The following is a 27,224-nucleotide window of genomic DNA, read 5'->3' on the forward strand; positions in this document are numbered from 1 at the left end:
CACCTTCGAAATGACGAAATACTTGCATGCATGACTGGATAAAGAGAATCTCAGTATACTTTGGCTCTCTCGCTCTGCGCCTCGATTGGACGGGGAAGCGCGCTCAGCCAATCACGATGCAGAGCGAGAGAGACAGAGTATACCGGGACTTACTTCACCCAATCACGCATTCGAGCATTGATTCGATGACGAAATCATATTATGCAGTTGCTGCTATCAATAGTTACCGACAGAAGTAGAGAACGAGTTTGCAGAGACGTTGTGCCTACAGGTGGAACCATTATCGGTTCGTGGTTGTCTGTAATACTTCCGTGATACATAGGTATGTCCAAAATAGAAAGAAAAGAGGGAATAAGAGAAAAACAGGCTTTAAATAATGCGTAACATCGTATATGGGATGTAAACAATGCACGGTGTATTATTATCGTCTCGAGATAACGAATCAACGATGATGTTGATACCCTCCCGTTTTTCATGAATGAATCGACCGCCGTACGTTACTGCGGTTACTGCGTACACGATGCACAACCGTTAAACCAGCATCAAATATCCTCGTGACCGACTCTGTACCAGTTTCGAAAAATTACGTATTAATCGTTGCTATCTTTTATTATCGGAAGATCGGGGTTCTACCGAGATGACGCGTAAGCATCGTAGGCAGGTGCCAACCGATCAACCAACACCGTATACGGTAGGACAAACCGAATGCGCCTGGAAGAGCAGCAGCCGCTGCATCAGGACGTCGGTTCGACGGTGCCGAGACCTCGAGGCTGTTCAGTCAAGGCACACCGCTCGACTTTGTTGTGTCGCTCTTATACCCGCGTCCCCGACTTCGTGCACGTAATATAATTATAGTTGTGCAGGTTTTGTCGCGGGCTGATCGCCGCGCGTGTCCGTTGATGCGAAAAAATCCGTAACAGCAGCAGCAGCAGCAACGTTGGTGTTAAAAAGTAAGACAAGCAGATTGGGATAAATACCCGACAGCATAGCTTACGAGTATTAATTCCGATACAAGATCGACGGACGGCGGAAGCCTGAGAGCCGGTTTAAAGGCTCTACTTTTACTCTAGTTTCGCGTATGAAATTTATTTCCCTCATGGCTTATCAGACTTCGCCGCTGTTACTCTGTGCCTCTCTCTCCGTTCTCTCCGTGTCTTCCACCCGGTAATATTTCATTTCTAACCCTAAATCCGGGATCTCTTCTTCTATTTCCGACGGACGATGGCCTGTGATGCATCCCTACTCATTTTGATATAAATAGAAACACCGACAGAGAATTCTGAGTGAAAAATAAATATGTGAATAAGCCAAATTGCATATTACTTGCTCATTTGTTATTTTTCTTTTTCAATTTACCTTTTTTCAACAATCTACAAATGGATGTAATATTTAAAACGCGTCAAACAATTAGGCGCGTAACCGCATTTCCCGGTAAAGACACATACATACATACATACATACATACATACATCTATACGCGATAAGTAATCAAGAAGTAAAATTTAACGACTACCAGAAAATTCTTATCGAAATTTAATTTTAATGTTTCTCTCTGTTAAACAATCTCTTTCTTCCATTATTCCAGAGTATCTTTTGCTGTTCTTTGTTCTTCCCTCCTGGTATATATTTATTCATTTATTACTTGTCCAAGCCATTACACATTTCGAAAGGCATTCAAATAACCAAAGTATAACTTGTTTTATTAAACCTGTTGATAATACTTCTTTTTACAATTTTTACAGGATTGACGTAATGTCTCAAAACTTTGTTACGGTCTGCGTCGTCTGCGTTTTGTGCGCCGCGCACGCTCCGTGTTCCGCCCACACCGATGGCCACATTTCACGCCTCTCTTCGCTGCCAGGACCACTGGATATCATGGATTCACCCAACGATGATCGTTTGCAGCCGTTGAAACATCAAATCGGTTCAAGAGAAATAGGTAGAATTAAAAATATGAAGGATGCGTTTGACCCGCTTAAATCGGAACCCGGCGGTCATGAAGTTAGGCTCAGGAAACGGAGACACACAGATGATGATGATGACGAGTCTTATTTCACAAAGAGAATTTTCAGGGATTATGGAAATGGAAATAGCATGACAATTGAAGGGTTTGAAAGGCTACTAAAAAAACTCGGACTTCAGGAAGTGATAACGAAGCTGGATGAACATGACAATCAGATATCGGAACAAAGCGATAAACTTAGTCCAAAAGGTGAGTTTCTTTATCGTAAAATTCGCTACTAAAACTTTTGTCATTCGTACATTGCTTTTCCAAATAATTAAATACCTGCAAATTGAACTCAGGTTCAAAATCAACTCAAAACATTTCTATAATTGTATGATCCACTTGAGACAGTTTAAATTTTAAGACTATTATTTCATTACAATTGAATCTCAGGGTTGGCACAATTTTCCCTGACCCGATTAAACCACTGAATTCTTTTGCAAAAATATTTAACATGTTTTTTGAAGGAAGTATAAAAAAAGTACACTATAAAAACTTTCATATCAACTCTCGTCTAGCATATTTTTATTAACATGAAGGAATTTAAAACAAAATTAACGTACGATTTGTAACACGATAAATTTTGACTAACTTGTTTTGAATTCAATTCTGACTCGGTAGATGAGCCATATTTTGAATCTATATTATTAGACTCTCCGTCGGTTTGATTTTTAAGATACCTCAATTATGCTCAGTTGACCCTTAAAGTATCACATTCCATCCAATGAGTTGGGTGAACTTGTCCAATTGTTTTACAAATCAATAATCTCTTCTTGTATTGTTGAAGCCTCTGATTTTATTGGAGGTAATTATTCTTTGTAAGGATTAATTATTTGATCTGTACGAAGGCGACGTTGTCGGTAAAAAAAATTACTGACTTATCCTTGCCATTGTAGTTCTTTTCCGACCTTTAAAAACTTGACCGCTCTTGAAACCTAGATTTAAACAGACAAAAAACTCTAGACGCTTGTGAATCAGAGCTTGATATATTGGTCAATGACTTTATTAGCGAGCAACCAACTGCGAGGTTGTTTTGTCTGGTTCTTCTCGCTAAAGACATCGCAGAACTTGACTGCAGTTATTCCTGATAGAGATATCTCCCCGGTATTCTTGACGTATCATTTGCATGTTGAGCTTATCTCCTCACGAACATTATACGATAAGTACGAGTCCGCGATATCGGACGTTAACGAGCCATATGAAACCAGCAGCTGATAAAAGTTTAAAAATTAATTCTTGCCAATTTTTTGGTTCAGCAATTTTTCATAGTATTCCAACCCTTGAGCTCGGTCTATTTCTTATCACTTTTGGTATTTCAATATCGCATGTTTTACGATGCTTGATATACGTATGTTTTTTACCCATTCTGTCGGTATTTCAATAACGCATGTTTTATCATGCTCGATATGTGTATGTTTTATTCGTCGTATGTTTTTGTCGATTCCGTCGATACTTCGGTATTGCATGTTTTATGATACTTGATTCGTGTATGTTTTTGCTTATTCTGTCGCATAATAGCGTTATAAACACAAAATCTATCTTTACTTTATACATCGATTAGGTGTTTCCGCTCCATTTGTTGTTCCAATTTTATCCAAGGGCGAATTATTTATTCTTTATCCTAAAATATTTTACTTACAACGTTTTTCTCATTTTTATCATATGTATCTAGGTCGAAGATGTCATTCTTCCTGTGTTTATAAGACACTGCTTCTGGTCGATCTAGATTGCGATTTTTAGTCCACACCCGTTACTGAAACCCTCGCCTTGCACAATTCGCTGGAATTATTTTCTTACATTGCAGATGATGTTCACGTCCCGAACAACGCTTCTAAACCTAACAATGGACTTGATGGAAGAGCCAAAAACCAAAGGGTAAACGTTGAAACTTTTCATATATTCATTCCGAGGTGGTCAATAGCTACATAAAGAAATCATACCTGCGATAAAGCAGAGCGCCAACAATTTTAAATCAAACCCAATATTTATTTTACATTGGCTACTTTCAGTGCCTCAAAAGCAGAGGATTGCTGGATAAATTTTCTGGCAACAATTCCTACTCCTCGGAAAGTGACAACAGCACGACATTGCCTGACTGGCTTTTGGCAAGGATTTGCCCTGCCCTTGTTTATCAATTAGCGAGCTCCGGTCCGAGCGCGTGTATCCAATTCCCTGAGAGTTTGTCTACCGCAGCAAGCATGACCGTAGGAAACGGATCTGAGGCGGATAAAATGTCTCACCACGTGTGGCAAGGTTGGTTGAATAATAATGAACGATAGTTAATATGACATTAGTCAACACTTTTGAGGAAAATTACTCACTCGTTTTCACAATAACTTATGTATCATTATTTTTTATTATTCATTTATTTTTTCCCTCGCAGTTTGGATTTGGTCTTCACTCAGTATTCTAGTTATAAGCCTATGCGGCTTGCTAGGAGTAGTCGTTATTCCGGTAATGAATAAAACTTACTACCACCAGCTTATACAGTTCCTGGTCGCGCTCGCTGTCGGAACACTGTGCGGCGATGCTTTGATACATCTTCTGCCGCACGTGAGTGGCACACGTTTTTTTACGATGCGTTGTATAAAGCTGTATTTTTCATACAAAGTTTCTAATTTTCGAAATTTTATATTTTCCACAGGCTATGATGTCCGCGTCGCACGAGCATGACCACCATAGTGGTTCCGAACACGGAGAGTCGTTGTCGAATACAAAGCATGACCACGATACCAATATGTGGAAAGGTTTTGTGGCAATGATGGGATTAGTGCTTTTCTTCTTTACTGAAAAAGCTCTAACTATGATTGCCGAATGGAGGAAATCTCGCCAGCGTCGTACCAAGGTGATTTTCTAAAATATTCTTCACCAAGCTTTCAACATATCGATGGTAACTGGAAAAATTTTTTTCATTCTTTCAGTTACCCGCACGTGTTAAAGTGATGCGCGAACCTGCCGACACAACTGGCAATAGTTCGAGCAGCGACAAACATTGTAAACACAAATATTCATCTTACCCATACTGCTATGGCGAAATCACGACAGAAACACAAGGTAAAGCGACGTGTTGTCTATTACTAAAGATTTTTAGAATCGTCAGCTCTTCAAAATCCCCGCTGTTAATCCCTCGAACATTTTTTTTTTTTCTCAGACAATCATCATAATCGTCAACACAACAATCACCAAATAACGGCAGCAGTTATAGAGGAAGAAAAACCTTTGACGTCCAATACCAACGCTATTTTAAAATCAACGGATGATGAGGTTGAAAAAAGGCAGGACGAAGATTGGAAGTTGGACGAGGCTATAATCAATCACGCAAATAAGAACAGTGAAAACAACGATCCGTGTGCGAACGAGGCTGAGAGCTACACAGTCATTATTCGTGAACATGAAACGAAACATCACGGTCACACGCACTCGCACGGTAATCTCGTCTCTCTCACTTCTGCTCACTTACCATCCCGTGACTCTGTAACAATGACATTTCCGCAAATTATCCTACCAAACTAAAGTCCTTCCCCTCTATTAAGGTCACGTACACTCAGCGCCTGAATCGATGTCCAGCGTTGCATGGATGGTCATCATGGGTGATGGCCTTCACAATTTTACCGATGGTATGGCCATCGGTGCAGCATTTGCAGCTAACATTCCCGGCGGATTTTCAACGGCTATTGCAGTATTGTGTCACGAATTGCCTCATGAATTGGGTCAGTTTTTAATAATATAATTATACAGACCGCAATAGCAACGATCTTTTGACTGTACTAAAGTTTGTCGGGTTTGAAAAACTTATCGTCTACACCTACGAGCAAGACTAACGAATCTTTACACTCCACAGGCGATTTTGCTGTTCTACTGAAGGCTGGGATGAGCGCTAAGCAGGCGGTCTTCTATAATCTATTATCATCCGTGCTGTGTCTGTTTGGAATGGTGTTGGGAATCCTTTTAGGTGCGGATCCATCGGCGACAAGCTGGATCTTTGCGGCAGCTGCTGGAATGTTTATCTATATCGCTCTGGTGGATATGGTAAGCTGATTTTTTTTCACACTGCGTTATTCGTCATGAAACAAAGTAAGATATTCTTTGATTCTTTTGTGCTCAGATACCGGAATTGACATCGAGTCACTCGGCGGAAGGAGGCTCGCAGTGGCAATGCGTTCTACAAGCGATGGGACTGGCATCGGGACTTGGCATAATGTTGATCATTGCTTTATACGAGCATGATTTGAAGCAGATATTTCACGATTAGTGTAAATAATGGAAAATCATTTATTTACACAAGATGAAAAAGAGGGTGTGAAGTCGATTCCTTAATTTTAGCTTTAATCAATTTTGCCCAAAGCGTCGAGTTTTAATATCGTTCTTTTTGTTGTTCACGTTTTTCAGTAATCTGCGTCTGTTACTTCACGGTATATCAGAATATGCAACAATGGCGTAAGAAGCAAGGATAAAAGGAGGCTAAGGTCGAGAGTAAAGTGGAACAACAATAAAAACTACTCAGTACAATTATCATTAATGCGACGCAATGTGCTTGTATAAATAAATTTTTCCTTTTAAATAACGCGGTGAAGATAAACAAAAGGTCAGACACAGAGGCAGTATTGAAACTGATAGAAAATTCCACTCTCATACTTATCACTTATTCTTGGTGCTACTTATTTACAAAAGCTGAGACAAACGATGAGGAAGAATAAGACGTGAAAGACAAGCTAAAAATTAAAGAGACTAAGAAATATATTTCCAAATCGATCACGCAGTTACTCCGATTTCCTTACGCTAATGAATTTCTACTCTTTCACGATGTTGTTCCCAGTGATGAATTTATGCACATACATATTACATACATTAGTTTACAGGACGTTCATTGAACAATAGGATAATTGATGGCGAGCTACTTTTATATCGATATTTGTTAAATTTTGAAGCTGAGTTATCATTTAGTCATTGTTTTTTTTTTTCTTTTTCTCTCCCTACTTCACTTGGTGAGTTGAAAAGGTTTTTTCCTTTCTGCTGTAATCTAACAGGGTTCTTTAAACCTCTACATGAACTTTTGATTCATTGAGGAATTGACTAAGACATATACAAAGAAACTTCAGCTCGAACATCTTTCTAACAAATATACAATGAAAAAAAATCAACCGCATCAGGTACGTTAATTATATTTTAGGGCAAGTTGTATTAAACAGTGAAATGCGTTTAGATTTCATAAATAATTAGTCGAATGATAAATATGGTCGGCATTTAACTATCTTATTAGGGTACCGCATAAGTATGTATAATAATAATAATAATAATAATAACAATAACAACAACAACATTAATAAATCGTGATTGAAGTTTTATCGTGGCTTAGAGGAGAAGCAAAGGGCTTGATCTATGGCTGGACAATATGCGTGTTATTGATTTGAATATAATGTTACTCGAGGAATTTTGAAGGCTTTTTATTTGGCAACATTTTAAGAGTTCTTTGATCTTAAGCTTTCGCTCATTTATTCAGTATTAATTACATATACTCTACAATTTTTCACGTACCTCGCTAAGATTTTAAGCCTTTTGTAATTTTTAATTAACCATAATGCAATAAATTTGTAACTAAAACTATTCTTCTCGCCAGCTCTAAAATTTGCAAATTGCATTGTTATATTACATACACTTAGGGAATCCAATTACTTGAATAATAAGAAGCTTCCATTGATCAAGTTTCGAAACTCTCACTTGAAAACAAATTTGTGAATATTTAATAACAATAAGACTGAAAAATATTTCTTTGTTTTATCGACCAAATTTATTACTGTTCTTCCATTGATTACAACCATTGGTGAAATCTTCGGAAGCTTCTTCCTTTCTAATCCATCGTTTGCGGAATCAATATTTAGAAATGAAAAACAGGAATTTTGTAAACCTTATTATAAGCTACTTACTTTTTATTTTATCACATCTGTTTAATAATTTTGTTTTTTTTCCTCCATTTATCTTCTTAAGTTTCTTTCATTGTAAATTATTTGACCGTGATAGAAAACTGTGTAAGCGTCTCGGTACTTATAAATATCATTTTGAAGTAAAAACTTGGACAGAATTGTATCTGTTCATACATACCTTTGTAAAACCTTTGCAGTGGTTTTGCGCCGATGATCTTGACTCTGACCGTCACCTTTTATTAATAGAAAACAAAAAATGAATTACAAACTTCACAGCATGAATTCAGTATGAATCAATTGTGTTTTTGATCGATTTATATTCTCGTTTATAATGTAAGAATGAAAATGGAAAAAAAAAACTGCCGTAAACTTTACTCTCCTTTTTGAACTACACACTTTTTCATTCCAACTCATGCCAACTTTGAATTTAAATAATTCTCTATATCCGTTCGTAAATAGTAAGCAGATATATAAAGTAATTCAGGTATACACTGATTTTATCAATAATTATTTATTTACAAGTTGAACAAACAATCGATTGGTCACGCTTAAAACGAAATTACTAAATATTATAAGTCAGAGACTGATATTTCTGTATTCCTATATACATTAAAAACCAGAAACTAACTGTTAGAGATCGAAAACAAGAAAGAAAGAAATAATTATAGATGATATGGAAACAGTGTTCAGCAGATTTTTAATGGTATTTTATAAAACACATTAGTCCGTTTGAACGTTTGTACAGTAAACGAGTAAAAGTTTTTTGTCAAAATTAACAGTCATCAAATCAAAATAAGCTCGTCTTTGTCGCTTAGCTGTGCGGTTAAACTGAAAGCGGTATCTGTGCTGGCCTCACTGTTTAAGCTATCGTTGAACGCCACTTTTTTACCCGCCGCATCGTTCATCTCTCTCATTAATCCTGCCATATCGTCATCTGGGTCTATTTCTTGAGTTTCTCCGACTACGTCTATCTCCATCGACTGGTTATCCAATACCGAAGCTTCCTTTACAACTGGTTTCGCTTCTTCAAACTGAGTGGAAAAAGAAAACAGTTTTTTAATTACACCGTCAGATCATTGCTCTGTTATCGATTATCCAAATGTGTGCATTAATTATGCATCTTACCACCATAGATTCAAGTTTTAAAGGCGGCGGTAAATTCATGTGAAAGACGCACGACGAATCGAAAACGACTGGGACGGGCTCGTGGCATTCTATGTCAGCTCTAACGGCTCCACAGGCTTTGAACAATACTTGATGCTGATCCTGTATATTGAGAAGAATTACTGAATCAACGATCAACTGTAGAATTAACATTAACTCACCTTTAGTATGTGTTTACGGCAATGTCTTGCTGCCGGCAGCGTTCTTTCCCCACACTTCACTCCACCTTCGGTGAAAATGCACTTCGTAACGTTGGGAGGCTTCTGCGCTGGACCCTCAGTTGCCTGGTAGATTAAAAACACGTTAAATACATTCGCTATACGCTAAACGTTATATTGTATAAGTTTCAACTTTGAAAAATATGTTTCTTTTTAATCAACGATGATCATGATATTGTAATCTATGAATTTTTTTTATACCTGAGCTCGCCTCTCCAACGATTTTTTGTAGAGAATAGCGTCAACGCCACTCCGCCTGTGGTAAGAGTTGAGGGCTTTCAATTTATCATAAATCTTTTTTTCCTTAGCGGTTTCTTTCGGCTGATCGTGAATGCTACCTATATTTTGAAACGAATTGAACGGTAAACATGAGTTAAAAATCCATTTCTGCTGGCCAATCCAAAGTCGTCAGACTTACAGGTAGTTTCTTTTTCCTTTTTCACTGTGTGCAGGTACTTGCGACGTTTTTCTTTGAATATATGTTGCAGTCTTCTGAATTGGTCAATGTAGAGCGATTGCAGCCTGATGAGCTTTTCCCTCGCTATGTATATCACCTCTTCGGCGGTGAAGATCCCGGCGTGCCTTAAAAAATTAATACTAATGATTCAATAGATAAAAAGTGTCTCTGTCACGCCGGAAGCAGTTACTACAGGAAAGAAGATTTAGGGTACCTTGTCGAGCAAATATTTGAAATGGAAATTAAATTATCGTGGAAGAAAACTTGATCACTGTTCGTTTGCGGGGTTTGTCAAAATTTCTAAAGGGGGGCTAGATATCGCTACAAATTATTAAATTCTTTTTTGTCGTATTCCAGAGTTGGAAGATTTCCGTCTCACACTGTCACCTGAAAGAAATCTGTAAGAAAAAATAATTTTTCTACGACAACCATGATGTCGAGGGATCAGCCTGATGGTCTGGCGGGTCGAACTTACCAGATACGGTAAGTAAAGCATGCAATAAATTCATGCTGGAATTTCTAAAAGTAGGTGCTTTCTTATAAACAATAAGAGAACTCTGCAAGACAGAAGTAACAAAAAAAAAAAATGCGAAAATTCTCTTCTTCCCAGCAAAAATTTATAGGTGTAGAGTATTTTCTTGACTTTTCGCAGTTTTCCCAGCTCAATGATATCACGAGCAATCCACCATTGAGCAATGTCTAATTAGAACAATAAAAACGAAATAAAATAGCTGTTTTGTTATTTTGTCCCGTTATTAAATAATGCACAAGCAAAAGCAAGCTAGCGTTACGATATGTAATGTAAAATTCAAACCTTACTTATAATTAATCTTCTAAAAATATGTCTTCGCATTATTTAGGTACATATTTTTAAATAACATTTAAAGCGGATGATGGTATTTCACATAAATTACAAGCAATTTTTTGTAAACTTCCCTCAGTAATCAAACGCAAAATTTTTCGAGCAGACGAATTATCATTTTTAGAATAGAATATAGAATTTTGAATATATTCATCCCCTTTTAATGCCTTAAGCACGTGAAATTTGAACATATTCTGTTGTTCGCGGAATGTCTAATATTTTCCGAATAGTTTCAGGCTCACAAAAGTTTCTAAGGAATTCTACCGTGATTTCATGAATCCATAATTTTGAAGGAATCTGAAAACGTCACGTCACCCAGCGAATGATTTGATTGAAAACGGGAGGCTCGAATTTATAATTTGCATGTGGTGTTAGTGCATCAGGGCCAATAATTCCCATTTCAATTGCTGCGATATTTGAGTTGCAGGACAGTTTACGTGCAAACAATGAATTATCCAAGCCGAGTTCTGGTGTAGCGTGTCAAAGTTCCGACATACTTAAGCGGGTCCTCCTGCGAACTTTGGAGGCTCTCGTCTTCGCTATCGTCGAGGAATGTTCCACGTAAGGTTTCGCTCACAACTACAGGTTCGACATCGCTGTCCGAAGAGCTCGCATAGTCAAGAACGTCACAACCACTGGCGTTTATTCTATAGGCATCAATTTCAGCTGAAAAATAGGACATTCCTAATAAAAAACCACGAAAATGCTTAGCTGGTAACAATGTTAAAAAAATTTAAAGGTTTCACATCTGTAGGAAAGCGGGGCTCTCACCAAAAGGATCCAGAACCTTCACCTTTCCTTCTTCTTCCTCCGTATCCTCCGCGCTAGAATCTGTTGGCTTAACATAGTGGCTCAGATTGAGAAGCAGAGTTTCCGGGGTCTGCGGTGGCGAATGCCGGGATGTGGACTTGATACGAGCTAACTGTGCTCTTCTCGCATGCTCTGAACAGTACCTGAAAAGCGAGGCAACATACGGATGTTCACAAGAAGAAGTCATCATTCTCTCATATAACGACGCTAAAATTTTCGACTTGAAATTCAAATTGAGTAAACATTTGTTGCTCCACTTACGCAAGATCTCTTCGATCACCCTTCAAAGCCGGGTTCTGGCACTTACGGCCGTTACTGTTATACACAAAACTGCATTGTTTGTAAGGGGCAGAACTGTCTTCTAAAATGTGTTTGGTGCAATAGGCGTAACCCTCAAGGCTCTGCTGTTTACATTCGTAGGATCCGTAAGAACAGTTTTGTCTTTCAGATGAGCTCTTTCCAGGTCCAATTCGGGATGCAGTCGCGTTTGGTACGCGAAACATTGCTTCTGGAAATAACGGTGGCTTTAAAAAATTAATTTTAAAACTGGATAACCTCAAAACTTGAGACTTGAGTTCGATTCAGTGTAATTGGTTCAGAGAAATTTTTGTTCAACAGTGAAATGCAGTGACATTAGGAAAAAGACGTACTTTTGGGCATTGTGAGAAATGGTAAAAGAGTGCGATTTTGCTAAACTTGCTGATGGTCAAACTCCATCGGTTCGAATTCTCGGGTTTTTGGTAGATCGCTAGATTTGGGGAAGCATTCTTTTCAACAAATTTCACAATTCGTTCGTTTCGATATTTTTTCCAACGGATTGCGCGTCGCATTTATCCCTGAACACTGTCGAAAGCTGAATGACGCTAGTCGCTGTTCATCCAGATTCAAATTCGCCGCCATTAATATCGACCATATGATAATGGCGGCGTTGTATCGATATCACGACACGAAATGCATGTGCATTCATGTTGTATTTAAAAAATTTTACGTTATTTATGAATTTGGGAACATCGGGAGAATTTTGAGGAGATGAACAGTTTTATTGGATGGTAGAAATCAATTCGACGACTTCGGATGGAATTTTTGGGTCAAGTAACGCGATTGAGAGGCGTCGACACCGGATCCGATTAGCAAGCTTGCTGTCGCCATTTTGTTATCGTCGAGATCACTGCGACAGAAGGTTCGCTGCGTACGTATGTACGGTACATACAACGTGTCGAATGTAGTATGTAAATTCCGAAAAAAAACGAGGAAAAAACATTAAAACAATGATATCGTCATTCGGTGATGATTGAACGGAGTCGGCTCGGTTGGTACTCGATTTAACGAGGAGCAACGCTCGGCGTGAAGCTGAAATACTCACATCGAACGGAGTCCCACCGCTGCGATACTGTCGACGAAGTTACAGCGAAAGAAAACCTTTCCTCGAGGCTCAGCAACGGCCCGTCAACAGTTTTGCCACAGTTTATACACACGGATGATAACGATGCGACAATAATAACATGCCAGACACATCGGAGACGACGTCCTAACCAACGATCCTCCACCCTCGTCGAATCGCGAAAGCACGCAGCCGACTGAGGGTCCGTTACATAACGGGTATGATCGTTGATGATCAACAACAGGCCAGGAAGACGGCGAGGACCTCGATCAGGAGATAAATAGCCTCAAAGGAGTAGGAGAGGACCAATACGACAAGGTTAGGTTAAGTGCTTCCGATACGATACAGGAGCAAATTGCGTCTCGAAAGCTTCGGGCATAGAGTATTGGAACTATATAGATCGTGGCCTCTTTCCGATAAAATTGCTCACTGTTTGCTGTCGCCGTATTGGTACTGAAATCCGCCGTCGCGTGGCGCTAGTATCGAGGAAAGGATGACCATGAGTCTGGAGTAAATGCCGAGAGTCACCCGTTGCGTTGTGGAAAATTTGTCAAAAATTGATCATCAACTTGGAGAATATACGGAGTAAATGTGGGATTAAAATTAAAGGCGTTAATTGCTTTTCGGTGACGCTTTAAGACGATCTTGGAATTGCGGTTTTGAAACTCCTTTCTTACGGTGTTGTCTACTTCCGGTTTCCGTGACGTGAAGATATCTCCTGTTGGGTGGCGGCCGTGATCGCAACCTCGGGAACCTTGAACAACGTGAAGTGCGAAGCCGAGCCTGGGTTTCTGCGTATACGCCAGAAGTGTACATATAAATGGCGGCTGACGAAAAATGGTACTTTACGAAGGAACAACTAGCAACAACCCCGAGCAGAAGATGCGGTTTCGACGCAGATAAAGAGCTAAGTTATCGTCAGCAGGCAGCGAATTTCATACAAGACATGGGACAACGGCTTGCTGTGTATCCTTTTTTAACTCTCGCCATTTACCTATCTAGAACGACGCACGCGACGTTTCCGAGAATCCAGCGTGCCGCCTTATATCATCGTCTATTGCGTCGTCTCCTCGCTGTGCAAAGGCCCTTTTCATTTCCCCGGTTTTCCTTGTCCTCCTCTTCCCGTTTCCTGGGCCCTTCAGGCGTTTGGCGTTCCAAACGAGTGCGTGCCAAAACTTGGGAAAGTTCAATGAGTTCATCCCCCTGAGTAGTCGAGTCACTGCCGGAGTAAAAATAAGGCAAAGCTCTGTAAACACTGGGATTATCGTGTTCTATAGTTTAAATTTATCAAACCAGTGATCAAACACCTGTGGAATTACACTCTATGCTTTATTAATGCTTATCTATTCGCCAAGCTTTAACCTTCTCTGTTTTGTTTTGACGTCAAACTAGCTACCTTTGTGTCGCAGGTGTTACCTAAGACCGCTGTTATTTCCAAGGCTGGTTCTTGAAACGCTTCGTTGTTCGAGAAACTTATCAAAAAGGTCTGTAATTTACTCTGTGAAAAGTCTTATTTTTCCTACGGTTTACAACGAATTCGTGCGTTCTTGAAAAAAAAAATTTCTAGAATTAGGTACATCTTAGCCGATCGTTAGATAATTTTGAAATTATCACATTGTCAACAATTATTTTATGATTTCCTATCCCATAATATTTTTGTTTTAAAAAACAACCGTTAATCCTTCTCTGTGTTTCTTACGTAAGTACGACGTGCTTTAACAACAGTATAACGAATAAGCTGTACTCTTTCCGTTGAAATCCACGATACATGTTTATTATTTACAATGAGGATAAAGTTTTAGTATTTTAGATACTCTTCAACAAGTTTCCTTACCCTTAGCATTGTTTTTGTTCTCTACAACTACGTAGCTAGATTGAAGTTTCACCTGTGAAAGTCTTGTGTTTCACATATTTGATCATTTTCGTTCTCTAATTTTTTTATCCCATAACTTTGTCAACGTTGTTTGGTACCTATCGTAATTTTTAACACCTCATATCCTGATTGCTATATGTTTTGCAACGGTTTAGATAAGCCACCTCGTTATATTCTACACAATTGTTATCGATATTCTCTGCATAGCGCAGGTAAAAATTTTTATGAAATTTGAGAAACAGTTTTCCTTAACCCAACAACTCGCATATGGGATTGCGACAAACAGATCACAGCTATGCATAAATACGGCAATAGTCTACATGCATCGGTTCTACGTGTTCCATTCGCTGGCGCAGTTCCACAGGAACGCGATAGCGGCGGCAGCCTTATTTTTGGCAGCCAAGGTGGAAGAGCAGCCACGGAAATTGGAAGTCGTCATAAAGGTTGCCTACTTCTGCCTCCACAGGGAGCAGCCCGCTCTGGACACAAAGTCGGAAGTTAGTAATTAATCGCCTCACGTTCTGCGCCGACCATTGTAAATACCGCTAGTTGAAACAATACATTTCTTATTGCAGCAATACCTCGAACAGGCCCAGGATCTAGTTTTCAATGAGAATGTGCTGCTCCAGACCCTTGGATTCGATGTTGCCATCGATCATCCGCACACACATGTCGTCAGGTGCTGCCATTTAGTCAAAGGTAACTTTTTTCAAATTTTGCCAAACTTGGCAGACTAATTACTTGCACATCGTAATTTACCTATAAAGCATTTTCTAAATTATTACAATACCACTTTCAGCGAGCAAGGACTTGGCGCAGACTTCCTACTTCATGGCATCAAACAGGTGGCTAATGATTTATTCGTACTTTACCTCGATATAAGACGAATACAAATTATCTTCTCGCAATAAGGCCTCTTGGGCAGCGGCGCAACGGCGCAACATTCTGACCTCCGTTTTATCGTTCATTTATGATTAGAGATTTGATTCTTTGAACAATTTTTAAATTTCATATTGATTCTATATCAGTAACAAGGAGTGACAGATTAGTTGCAGCTGGAAATGATGCTACGACTGATCAATTGATCAATACTATGTGCTACGGTAACGCGTATTTCACAATTCCACTCAATAACACCTATTCATATTTCAATTTCAATGTCGACAGTATTATTTGGGGAAGGAACGTTGCGTTGCGGTCGCGTTTATGTCTGATTCTAAAGAAACACTTATGCCCAAAGCGAAGCCCGGTCGCGCTAATTTCGTAAGCTAAGTTGACGATGCGGATTAAACAAGTCGAAGGTAAATTGAAAAAATTTAATTAAAAAATAATTACACACTGTCGACCCCTGTTCATCCACCAAACTCTTTTTGAATCCATTCAAATTTAGTTTTCAGTCCGCCGCACATAATTCCATCCAAAAATCGCTTTGAGCTTCGAGCTTTTCACCCTTGAAGCTGTAGGTTTTTCCAAAGAAACCTTAGCAAAACCAAACCTGCCCTGTACACCAATCTCTTCACATCGGCTATCATTACGTCCAGTTAGAATTGAGTCTTAAACAGTCTAGACCCATGAAAGACTAACAAACGTCAAGTCCTGACAAAGTGACTGCTTTGGACTGTTTGCATTTTTTCTTTTAATTTTTATGATTTACCAATCGTAGAATAGTTGATATAGTGACAGTCCTTCTACGCCATATTCATCCAGTAGAATCGCAGAAAAAACTTCGAGGTTTCTGTTGAGCAACATTGCCAAAGAATTTATCCTCCAGTTATAATCCATTTGACTAAAACGTCCGTTTTCCTTTGCTTTCAGTTTGCACCTGACCACAATGTGTCTCCAGTATAAGCCAACAGTCGTTGCTTGCTTTTGCATTCATCTCGCCTGCAAATGGTCCAATTGGGAGGTAAAGGTCAAACACCTTTCTGCGTTTTAATAAATGTTTTTCGATTTTTCAGTTGCCACTGTAAATTTATCTTTATCTAAACGCTTCTTAACGCCGCATTCACTCAGAATTATTCCATCGCAGATACCACAAAGCAACGAAGGAAAACATTGGTTTTGGTACGTCGACAGGTCGGTAACATCTGAACTGCTTCAGCAATTGACTGCGGAGTTTCTTCACATATTCGACAAATGTCCGTCGAGGCTCAAAAAGAAAATCATGAGCATATCTGCGAACCAAAGTCCAAACATGAGCCATCCTAGCTTGCCGAGTTCACCTTACGTGAGTATCCCACCGCGCGATCAAGCATTCATGTTTGAAATAGTCAAACAGCATCAACAATGCGCATCACTCCTCCAAAATTGAAATTTTGTCCCCATGTTTATCCTACGTATATTGTGTTTTAATATATTCATTATTTATTTTCTCAGGATATGGAGGCCCGCAAAATTCAGTCCCCAGTCTCCGCCCTGGACGGAGGACCGACTTTTCAGTTGAACAGAACACATCACGTGGAGCGTTCGGATGACAAGAAAACTGCTTCGTCCTCGGGAAGACCGCCGGTCGATTACCGAGAGCATAGAGAAAAGAAGGAACGAGAACGTTTGGAACGTGAAAAGGCTGCCGCCGCGGCTCAGGGCCACTCCCATCATCACAAGCCAGTTCCATCCGGTGCTCAGATTATGGGAAAACACTCTGTACCCCAGACGGGTCAAAAACCACACGCGCATCACAATCACCACCACCTCAAGCCGGGCGCTCAGCTTCCAGCACCACAGTATCCGCCATCCTCGAGGCATTCCGGTTACGGTCAAACCCAGAGAGAATCTGGCCGCGATCCAGCGCGGCAAAGAATGCCCAGGGAGTATAATTCGAGCAGCGGAACAAGCGGAGGAACAGTTTTTACTCATGGAGGACACGGCGTACCTGTTTCCGAAAATTCCGGGGGCTCTGCTATGATCGACCCGGTCTTGGGAAGAAATGAGCAGGGAATTACCGGCGAAACCCCCTCGCAGGATAAACAGGGAAGTAACAATAGCCACAGCGTTCCTCATGCGGTTCACCATTCGACTGACAACAAACACCTTCAGCCTGGTGGCAACGAGAAACGACAGTATGACCCAGCGAGACACAAGCCGCCCGATCACAGAAAAGAGGAATCGCAAAAACTGTACGGCAAATACGCCGGGGAAGGTTCCAGGGTCGATAGACAGAGGAAACAGCCGGATATATTGGAACAGAGGTGCGAGGAGGTGAGGAAGCTGATCGAAAAACCTTTGCCGTTGTCTTTGACGACTCCGAAAGTCAAGGAAGAGTATCCTGCAAATATGAGTACCAAGCAATCACACCATCACGGCAAACTGCAAAGCAATGCCGTCATTGTTTTGAATCAGATGAAAGGGCAAGCATTTGGAGGGCGGGAAAAATCACCCGGAAATCCTGCGCCGGCGGCCCAACAGATGCTCGCTAAATCGAAGCCCATGCAGGGACAGTATTCCGGTCATCATGGCGTGGCACAGATCATGAAGGACGCCGTCCGAAACGGAAACGCTGGATCAACGGGATCGACGGCAGCGCCAATGCCCCTCAATATTGACGATATTAAAACTGAGAAAAAACCAAGGCCTGAGGAATTGGAACGAATTACCGCGGCTTATATGTCGACTCACCAAACACCACCCGGATCTAAACACCGATCGCTATTCAGCCCTGAGAAATCAGTACCGAATGTCAGAGAGTCGTCGAGTCATTCCCAGAGAGCAAAACCTAAGCAGAAAACACCGCCGTCCGCTGCTAGGAACATAAAGCAGGAACCGATTAGTGTAAAACAAGAACCGATCGACCTCGTATCTCCTTTCGCCAGCCCTCCCGGAGCTCTGCATCATCCCGCCGATCATCCGGCTACGTCTTTCAAAAGAGGTGTCAACGAGCTCACTGCTATTTCTTCGTCGCAAAAGAGACATAGAGCGTCGTCTGTGTGCGAGCCGGAACAACCGCCTAGGATTAAAATCGAGGACGCAGGTGGACTCGACGCTATGAAAAGCCTTGGAAGGATCCCAGAACTGATACAGCCTATTAGAGACAACTCAACTCCGTCGAACGGTAAGAGTGCCTCTGTTGCGAGTGATTTGAAGCCTCCAGAACTGATAAAACCCTTCGAGCCGGAACCGCAGAGCACCGCTAACGCGACGAATACGTCCTCCCTGATGACCCAAGGCTCTGCCATGATTCAGCAGCCGCTCTCCAATGGGTATGATCCGTCCAGATTGATCCGGCAAGATCTTAACGAGAAGCGGGAACTCGAGAACCTCGAATGTCTGTCACCGTTGAAGTCCGCGCGAAGCATAAGCGCTCTGCTTCAAGAAAATACAGTACCGCCGATACCCTCCATGCTTCAACAGCAAATGCAGCAGCAGCAGCAATTACAGCAGCAGCAGCAGCAGTCGATCGAGGCTCCATCGATCGAAAGGATTTCCGAAGCGCCTGCGGGAGCCTCTGCAACGGTGCAAAGTGCTCAAGTACCCGTAACGCAACCTGTCGCAACAGCACCAGAAGAGAAAAGGTCCGAGCATCATAAAAGTGAAAAAAAGAAGAAGAAAGAAAAGCACAAACACAAGGACAAGGACAAGGGCAAAGAGGAGCGGAAACACAAGCACAAACATAAAGATCGCGAAAAGGAGAAACACCACAGGGACAAAGACAGGAGCGGTGAAGATCCGTCGACGAATCCTCCCACTTCCGGCTCGACGACCATACCCATTAAAATCACCATACCGAAAGATAAGATAAACCTCGGAGGCGGTGGGGATGCCAGTTTGACGCACACACCCTCCGAAGGCTCCAGCCTTAAGATAAAGATACCAAAGGAGCGTCTTAAGGGGGGAGAAAATACCGGGGGCGGTGAACCTCAGGTCCAGGCGCCCCTCAAAATTAAGATACGGACGGGACCCGGGATTGGGAATAATAGCAACGAGGGGAGGAAAAGAGAACGCGATTCTGATGTTGCTAGTCCAACGACAGGCGGTGCGCCGCCATCCAAGAAACACTCACAGGCCGTGATGAGCGGCCCGACGATGATCCTCAACGCCGGAAACTACCAGCAGCAGCAGCGTCAGCAGGGACTCGGCGAAAGGCAGCAAAATGGCCGGCACTACACGGGCGGAAACACTGCCGGAAACAATAAGGTACGTGGAGGCGGGAGGGGCGGACGACAGTTTCCGGCTCGCGGTCATCCGCCATACTTTCGACGGAACAACCCCCATCCGCGTCTCCCCCGTCAACTTCCGCCGCCACCCCTGATGCTCAACGCCAGGGGTGACTACCCGCCACCCCTTAATTCTTCGACATCGACTTCTTTGTCGTCGTCCGCATCGTCGTCGTCCTCTCTCATCGCGGCAAACTCTTTGTCGTCCTCCTCTTCCTCGTCCTCCTTCTATTTTCCTGGTTATCAACATCACCAGCCGACCGCCATCTACACTCACTCTGGATATGTATCTTATGACCCTAACTGTGTTTATATGCATCAGTATCATCCTCAGTTTCCCATTTATCCTATTCATCATCCTACAACGGGAAATATTATTCTCACCGGAGAAGGTACTGCCATTGATACGTCCGTTCCGCCACCCTCCATAACTCTCAGTCATCACGATCAAGGCAGTGGTGCTCCTCCACCTCCTCTTCCTGATGGCCCACCACCCGAAAGTTCCCCTCCGCCACCACCACCACCACCTCCAGAGTAATCGGAGCGATCGCAAAGCATGGCCACATTTTAAGAGTGTTCTTTGTTAGAAAAAAAGAAGTGCTTGTATCTGTCAATTTCAGATCGTTGGACGGTGTTAGTGGTTTTGAATTTTGGAATTGATCAGGGATGTAAGGAATTTTGTTTGCGAACTATTCGTCTTGCAACATTTTGCATATTTATTTTAGCGACCGAGAAGTCAATTGGTCTATAAGTATCAGGGAAACACGCATGGTTCTCGTAACGTGCAATTTATTATTTTTGGTTCTTGGCATCTTATAGATCACATTTTTTGACTTCACCTTGCGACAATTTTAATTTGTACCTGCGGGTTTACGGCTCGAAAGACTGGTAATTTTATTTACCATTTCTTAAAGAACTTTTCTTAATTAAATTTATTCATATCCTGAATCTTTCCAATTTTGTGTACTTTTTGTCGCATTGGCTATTTCAGAATTCACAATGATTTGCTCAAATACTAGAGGAAGGTCACATTAGTTACTTTCATTGATTTAACTAAAATTCAGTGTTCAAAATTGATATTTGTCAGCAAAATCGATTCTTGAATTTTTCTGAATTTCTTCCTATTCACCTTTATGACAATAAGAAATATTTTAGGCAAATAGTCATTTTATATCCGAAATTTCTGTGTTAAATTTTTTCTATATATTTTTTTACAATTAAGGTCAGATAAAGTCATTGAACAGAGAGCTTGATGTTGAACATCGTCAGTTCAACTGAGTATCTGGATCGTTTTGTTAAATTAATATTGTTGACGGTAAACGGAGTAAGATTATTATTCACCTGTCTAGATTATACCTAATCAATTAGGCTCATTTTGAAAATGACACTCAATATTATAGTAGATATAACTGCGCAGTGCTCAAGTTAAAACTAACTTTCACTCAAGTATATAGTAATCAAATAATTGATTTATTTTTTACACACGCATATATACATGCGTGCATGTTAGGGTGGTTCTTAAAACACTTATTTGTGAATTTCGACTGTCTCACTCCCAAAGTCGGCTCCAAATAATCCGAAAATGAATCTTTAATTTTTTCAGATTTTTATCCGAACTGTAACCCATGTCGCTAGAGAGTTGATTTCCCCATTTAAGCCTTCTCAAGGAAACAATATGGAACAAACAGATTTCGATCAATTTTCATGTAGGGGGATTCCCTAGGTTGCTGATTCCAAATTTGAACTCGGAATTGCCGAATTTAAAATGGCTATACCAATATGGCGAACAAACTTCCCAACAGTTACTTGATGTTGCCATATTGGGTGCGTTACGTTGGACTTCGAGTCCAAATTCTTAATCAAAATCCGTTCGGCAGATTTACTGCTCCCTTAAAAAGGGTTAAGGTAAATATCTGGAAAAATTAGAGAATTATTTTTTAATCATTTAGAGCCGATTCGGCGCGGGCAGGGGGGGGGGGGGGGGAGGGGTGACATTCGAAATTCAAAAAAGATTTTTCTTAGAATCACTCATGTGTATATATATAGAATTGTTTAGTTAGAGTTGGGTGACCGAAAAATTTCGCATAGCTTGAAATTAAAAAATGAATGGGAAATAGAAACATACTCTAAATCATCGGTTTATTTGAAACGAAATGATGTAGGTAAATTTTGAATAAACTTCGCGTAAAATGCCGTTGAATAGCCCAACAAGAGTAATTTTTCCCCCCATGTTTATGCGACAAAGCCGAGTCGTCGATATAAATGCCTGTGGACATAGTAATAATTCCAAACTGAAATCTTCAGAGTTGTTACGTATATGTTCATTGTAGGATAGGAATTAAAGTAGCAGGGCTAAAGGACGATATGTATTTTGATTATTAATACCGATCGCCCTCAGCTAAACAGCGTCGTAGGTGTTTAGTTTCTCGTCATATTCGAAATCTAGATAGCATATTCTGTTTTATTTTTTATTTCATGTTATATTATAGCATTTTATACAGATTGACTAACCAAGCCTGTTATGTTGATTAACGTGCAATCGAACGTTGTATGTAGTATTAGTTGTGGTTCTGGTGTTTTTTTCTTTTACCTTTTCTTTTTTCAACCTGTTTGTATAATTTTTCTATCTTCCTTCCTGTCCAATCGAGAAACTGACCATGTGATAACTTTGCATCGATTCTACTAATGTGTCTATTGCGTCACAATTACTTAACTTTGCTGTTACATTTGTGTTCTTATTATTCAGCAAGATAGAGACAAGAAATGCGTAAACCAGTCAATGGATACACACACACCCACACAATTATACCTTACAATTAGTTTAACACTGTCTATTTTAGGCACACTAAATTTTAGAATCATGTTATCGCCTAGCGTCGATTAGCTGCATATTTATTACATTGTACTCTGCATTACTGTTATTATTATATATTATTAGAAAACACATTTTGAGTTGTGTTTGTCAATATTGATATAGTGATGCATAAAATGCACGGTGGTTACTGGGGTATACGTAGTAAGAACAAAAAAAGAAAACCAATTATAGTCATTTATTTGTTATAAAATTTGTAAATAATTTTATTCACAGTACGCTGAAACGGCAGCGCTAAAATTTTGTTTCGACAAATATAAAAATGCGTACCTATGATTGTTTTTGGTATACAATGATATTCGGAGCGTTTCGATTGGCTTGAGAAGAACAAAAACAATGCAACATAATTTTTATTTCTAAATATTTTCTATATCTTCCCCATTCATTTTTTTAAATTTTTTTTTTTTTTTTTTTTTTTTTTTTTTTACCCTTCAAATTTATATTACAAATTTGATTATTAAATGATCTCTGGTATAATTGTCAGCTACGAAGAAAACTTTTTTTCTCTTCTTTCGTTCTTCCTTTCATTTATAATCATATTTCGCAAATGATATAAGTTTCCTACTATGAGGCGCGCTTTTGATAATCATCCTTGTATTCCTTTACAGTTCTCTCCCAGTTCTATATATATCCTTGTGCGTCTTAGGAAAGTTTCGTTTCAGCATTTCGAACAAAAATTATCTCATATTATTGAATCGAGTAGAGAACTACGAAACGTAGAAGCTGTGCAACAAAGCTTGTTTAGTAACTTTATTTTGTACACTTAGTCATGTAGTCGTAGTAGTAGTAGTTGTAGTCATAGTTGTAAGTTGTAGACATAGTTTTTCGACTGTGGTATCAGTAGTTGATTCATAGAAACGTAATATGCTGAACAATGATAACTACTTGAAATTCGGATTTTTTCAATTTTTCTCACATACTTTTCTAATTAAAAGAGCTAACGAGATGAAATATAACGCAATTATTTGTTTATTCGTTTTCGTTCTCACTTGACGTCGGACGTAAAAACTAGACACATATTATAACAAAATTGTTCGGCACATAGATACATCAATATTCAATCTCTACAATCGTTTTTGTTCGTTACCTTTATATTTTTGTTGTGTTGTATCAAAACGGCGATCAAAAATTAATATCGGTAATATGCATTGATGTATGCTTGTGAAAACGTAAAATTTAAAGCCTATTACATATACATTTGTGTATGCGAAAGTAATCGATCATTGCTTAGCTTCGCATTTTAATGAGAAAGTATAGCGTACGCACGACTGACAATAAATTTATGATGATCGAGTCTTGTGCGTGTCGGTAAAGTAATTTCTTGATAACAATAATAATTGTTCTCATTATTATTATTATCATTATCATCATTATTATTATTATTATTAATACTATTATTATTATTATTATTCTGAATACGATATGAAATATTAATATACAAATAGATTTTTTTCTGTATAGACACGTAGCGTTAAGAGAATATGTATATATATTTCTATATACTATATACAAAAGAAGGACAAAATAATTGCTAAGGTTTCTGTAACGTTTGAAGAAAAACAAAAAAAAAAAAAAAAAAAAAAAAAAAAATAAGTAAACAGTTGAAAGAATCTTGGTTCAAGAACGTAAACTAATCGTGGAAAAAGAGAGTTGAAAAAAAAATCATCGGAACGGTTATTAGATATTTATATTTCTATCATGTAGCTATGGTGTAATGACTGTTAAAAATAGGACGTAAATTTGGTGTATATTACATATATATACATACACATATATATATATATATATATATATGCATAAATATTTTTTTAATCTAAAAGACATTAGTGATGTTACATAGAATTAAAGAGAATCGATAAGTTAGTTCTGTTAATGTAAGGGTTAAAAGTTGACGTGAAAATTGAGCCTCGATTATTCAATAATACATTAATCGATGATGTAACGAGGAAAGAATAATGTTCATCAGACATAATGTATCCGTTTTCATCATCGTTATCTTTGTTGTTGTATCGGCGTGCGATGTACGAAGCATGTGTATTTCTGTAAAGTACATAATACTGTAACTTATCCTCTAATATCCATCTGGATAGTTCAACAAATTAATACACGATACCGAATACCATGTAGATAAACCGAATACAGAATTGAACGTTATCGCTGCTAAAAATTGTGAAATACAAACACTATTAATTGGCTCAAAGAGAATGAGAAAGTTGAGGAGAGGGGGAGGAAGTTGTTGTTTTTTTTTTTGTTGTTTTTTTTTTCTCTTTCTCTTTTTCAAACATACTTCCTTTTCCTTCTTTTTCTTCGTGCTTCTTGAAAACAATTACTGCATACTGCATATGTGTGTGTGAGCGTGTGTGACATACACGGCGCCGTAAGAAAACAAAAAACAAAAAATTTATGCTTAGTGAATAAACGATCTATTGAAAACGAATACCTTAGTAATTATTTTGTCTTTTTAACAACACCACAACAAAACAATCATAATAATGATAAGAATAATAATAAGAATAATAATAATAGTAGTAGTAGTAGTAGTAGTAGTAGTAGTAGTAGTAGTAGTGTAGAAATAGTTTTGATAGTAGTAAATTACTCTTTGCTGCAAACGCGACAATTTTGCAACCATTAGAGCAGATGTGTATCTGTGTACTAACGTTTCCACATACTGTATCCCTTCTTTCCTACTCACTGTTTGTGCGGCCTTCTTTGTCTATTGAATTTTTCGTCAAACATGCAACATTATCGTTGATTCTCTTCTGTAGTAATCTTATCTCGCAGTCTGTTTTAGTATTAATGTCAATTTGTCTTTTCTTTTCCATTTCATCGTGTGTGCTGTTACCGCATCCTATGATAAATCCTGATATCTTTTTCCACCCTAAATCTATTTTATTGCGCATTCAATGTTATTTTTTAGGATCGATGCCTGGCTTTTAAACGATTTTCTTCGCATTGTGTACGAACGTTTCGTCCTTCCGATTTTCATTTGATTCTTTCCTTCGTAGTATCGCACTCTTTCGATTTGTTTGATTTCAACATTTAATTGACGGCAGTATTTGCGTTATTAATTTACACATTTTTTATAATAATAATCGTTTTCCCTTCTCTTTGTTTCTATGATCGAAAGAAAATTCACTTCGTAACATATATTGGCTCTGTGCAGGGTAGATCTTTTCCCCAAACAACAGACCCCATATTTCCATTTAATTATTATCAAAACAATATAAGCTCATTAATCAATCGACGAGTATATTACTGATTTGACAAAACTTGAAACATAATAATCATCGGACATAAAAAATAACTCTTTATTTTCGTTGTAATTGTCCTATTTGTGTTCATTTCCCCCGTCTTCTTGCTTCTGTTTGTATTAACGTGATAAATATGTTTCAGGAAAAGCATTCGTCGTCCTCCTCCTCATCTTCCTACTACAAGACTTCGAGCAAGTCCTCTACGCAGCACTCGTCCCATCCGACGTAGTAACAACGATTTATACAAATGTTTATATAGCAAATTTTCATCCCTGTCTATATTTCCTATATTACAAACACACATACAGACACATACACACATTCTCTCTCTTTCTCTCTCTCTTTCTTTCTCAGATTCACTTTCGTAAAACAAGCCGAAGTTGAAAAGAGCAAAAAGAAAAAAAAAAAGAAAAAAAAAACAACAACACATAAAATTAACAAATAAAAAGTAAATTATAATGATAATAATAACAATAATAACAATTAGTTATATAAATAATCAAGTAACAATAATAATATTAATAATAATGATAAGGAACATTTGTTCTTTGTATTTGTTATAGGCAAACTATGTATTATAATATTAATAACAACCCTGCATTGATATGATTGGTTGGTTCGTAGGTTTATCGTTGCAATCAATATTAATGATTGAAAAGTAGCAGTAATAGTTACAATAACAACAGCAACAACAACAACAATAACACCATCACCAGCATTTTTAATAATCTATCAAATATTAGCATAAGTTTAATACGTGTTTTTTAATTTATGGACTCTTTTTTAAATTGGATTAAATAACAACAACAACAACAACAATAACAATAACAATTTAATACACATTGCTGACACGACAATTGCGTGTACAGATGTAGCTGCATATGAATAACAAGAAAGAAAAAAAACATATGTCATCGAGAAAAGTTTTTAACATGACGAAGTATAAGAAAAGGGGAGGAGAAAACAGAAAAACGAGAAAATATAAACAAATAACAACACAACACAACACCCACCTACCTGTTACCGTAATATTCTATGCATACATACATATATATATATAGAAATATAATATTGAATCTTCATGTAATTAAGAAATGAATAATGATAATAGTAATAATAATAATAGTTCTGTTGTTGTTGTTGTTGTTGTTGTTATGCGTGTATACTTACTCAGGTAATAATAGAGATACGTCTGTACGTAGTAAATTTTGCTAGCGTTTAGGTAACAACTAATATATTTAAATTCTTTTTTCCTTTTTC

General features: G+C 38.7%; 3 protein-coding genes across 16 annotated transcripts; 2 read left to right on the top strand and 1 right to left on the bottom strand.

Annotated features, from left to right (window-relative positions):
• The first annotated feature begins 187 nt into the window (after positions 1 to 187).
• On the top strand, positions 188 to 7,233 carry LOC124411773 (zinc transporter foi). 5 transcript variants are annotated; one of them, XM_046891182.1, is made up of 12 exons: positions 188 to 322; positions 1,743 to 2,212; positions 3,810 to 3,880; positions 4,015 to 4,258; positions 4,389 to 4,558; positions 4,650 to 4,850; positions 4,927 to 5,059; positions 5,157 to 5,432; positions 5,539 to 5,715; positions 5,847 to 6,034; positions 6,111 to 6,301; positions 6,395 to 7,233. In XM_046891182.1, the coding sequence occupies exons 2-11, from the start codon at positions 1,753 to 1,755 to the stop codon at positions 6,255 to 6,257; spliced, it is 2,067 nt and encodes a 688-aa protein (XP_046747138.1). In that variant the 5' UTR covers positions 188 to 322; positions 1,743 to 1,752; the 3' UTR covers positions 6,258 to 6,301; positions 6,395 to 7,233. The 5 variants fall into 5 exon arrangements, with proteins under 5 accessions (XP_046747138.1, XP_046747141.1, XP_046747139.1 ...); XM_046891185.1 differs by lacking the exon at positions 188 to 322 and adding an exon at positions 672 to 691; XM_046891183.1 differs by lacking the exon at positions 188 to 322 and adding an exon at positions 730 to 950.
• A 1,270-nt stretch (positions 7,234 to 8,503) lies between these two features.
• LOC124411775 (KAT8 regulatory NSL complex subunit 2) lies at positions 8,504 to 13,200 on the bottom strand. 7 transcript variants are annotated; one of them, XM_046891192.1, is made up of 9 exons: positions 12,801 to 13,200; positions 11,699 to 11,942; positions 11,399 to 11,580; positions 11,125 to 11,293; positions 9,727 to 9,905; positions 9,510 to 9,646; positions 9,252 to 9,377; positions 9,052 to 9,192; positions 8,504 to 8,957 (listed from the first exon to the last, which is right to left on the bottom strand). In XM_046891192.1, the coding sequence occupies exons 2-9, from the start codon at positions 11,938 to 11,940 to the stop codon at positions 8,709 to 8,711; spliced, it is 1,425 nt and encodes a 474-aa protein (XP_046747148.1). In that variant the 5' UTR covers positions 11,941 to 11,942; positions 12,801 to 13,200; the 3' UTR covers positions 8,504 to 8,708. The 7 variants fall into 7 exon arrangements, with proteins under 7 accessions (XP_046747148.1, XP_046747147.1, XP_046747143.1 ...); XM_046891191.1 differs by having other exon boundaries at positions 11,699 to 11,945; XM_046891187.1 differs by lacking the exon at positions 12,801 to 13,200 and adding an exon at positions 12,088 to 12,164 and having other exon boundaries at positions 11,699 to 11,945.
• A 230-nt stretch (positions 13,201 to 13,430) lies between these two features.
• LOC124411772 (cyclin-T) lies at positions 13,431 to 26,360 on the top strand. 4 transcript variants are annotated; one of them, XM_046891175.1, is made up of 8 exons: positions 13,431 to 13,784; positions 14,978 to 15,188; positions 15,267 to 15,390; positions 15,491 to 15,536; positions 16,507 to 16,603; positions 16,721 to 16,918; positions 17,068 to 19,821; positions 26,107 to 26,360. In XM_046891175.1, the coding sequence occupies exons 1-8, from the start codon at positions 13,639 to 13,641 to the stop codon at positions 26,191 to 26,193; spliced, it is 3,663 nt and encodes a 1,220-aa protein (XP_046747131.1). In that variant the 5' UTR covers positions 13,431 to 13,638; the 3' UTR covers positions 26,194 to 26,360. The 4 variants fall into 4 exon arrangements, with proteins under 4 accessions (XP_046747131.1, XP_046747132.1, XP_046747133.1 ...); XM_046891176.1 differs by having other exon boundaries at positions 16,507 to 16,597; XM_046891177.1 differs by lacking the exons at positions 13,431 to 13,784; positions 14,978 to 15,188; positions 15,267 to 15,390; positions 15,491 to 15,536 and adding an exon at positions 15,866 to 15,992.
• Positions 26,361 to 27,224: the final 864 nt, after the last annotated feature.

The sequence above is a fragment of the Diprion similis genome, chromosome 10, assembly GCF_021155765.1.
Source record: "Diprion similis isolate iyDipSimi1 chromosome 10, iyDipSimi1.1, whole genome shotgun sequence".
Taxonomy (NCBI): domain Eukaryota; kingdom Metazoa; phylum Arthropoda; class Insecta; order Hymenoptera; family Diprionidae; genus Diprion; species Diprion similis.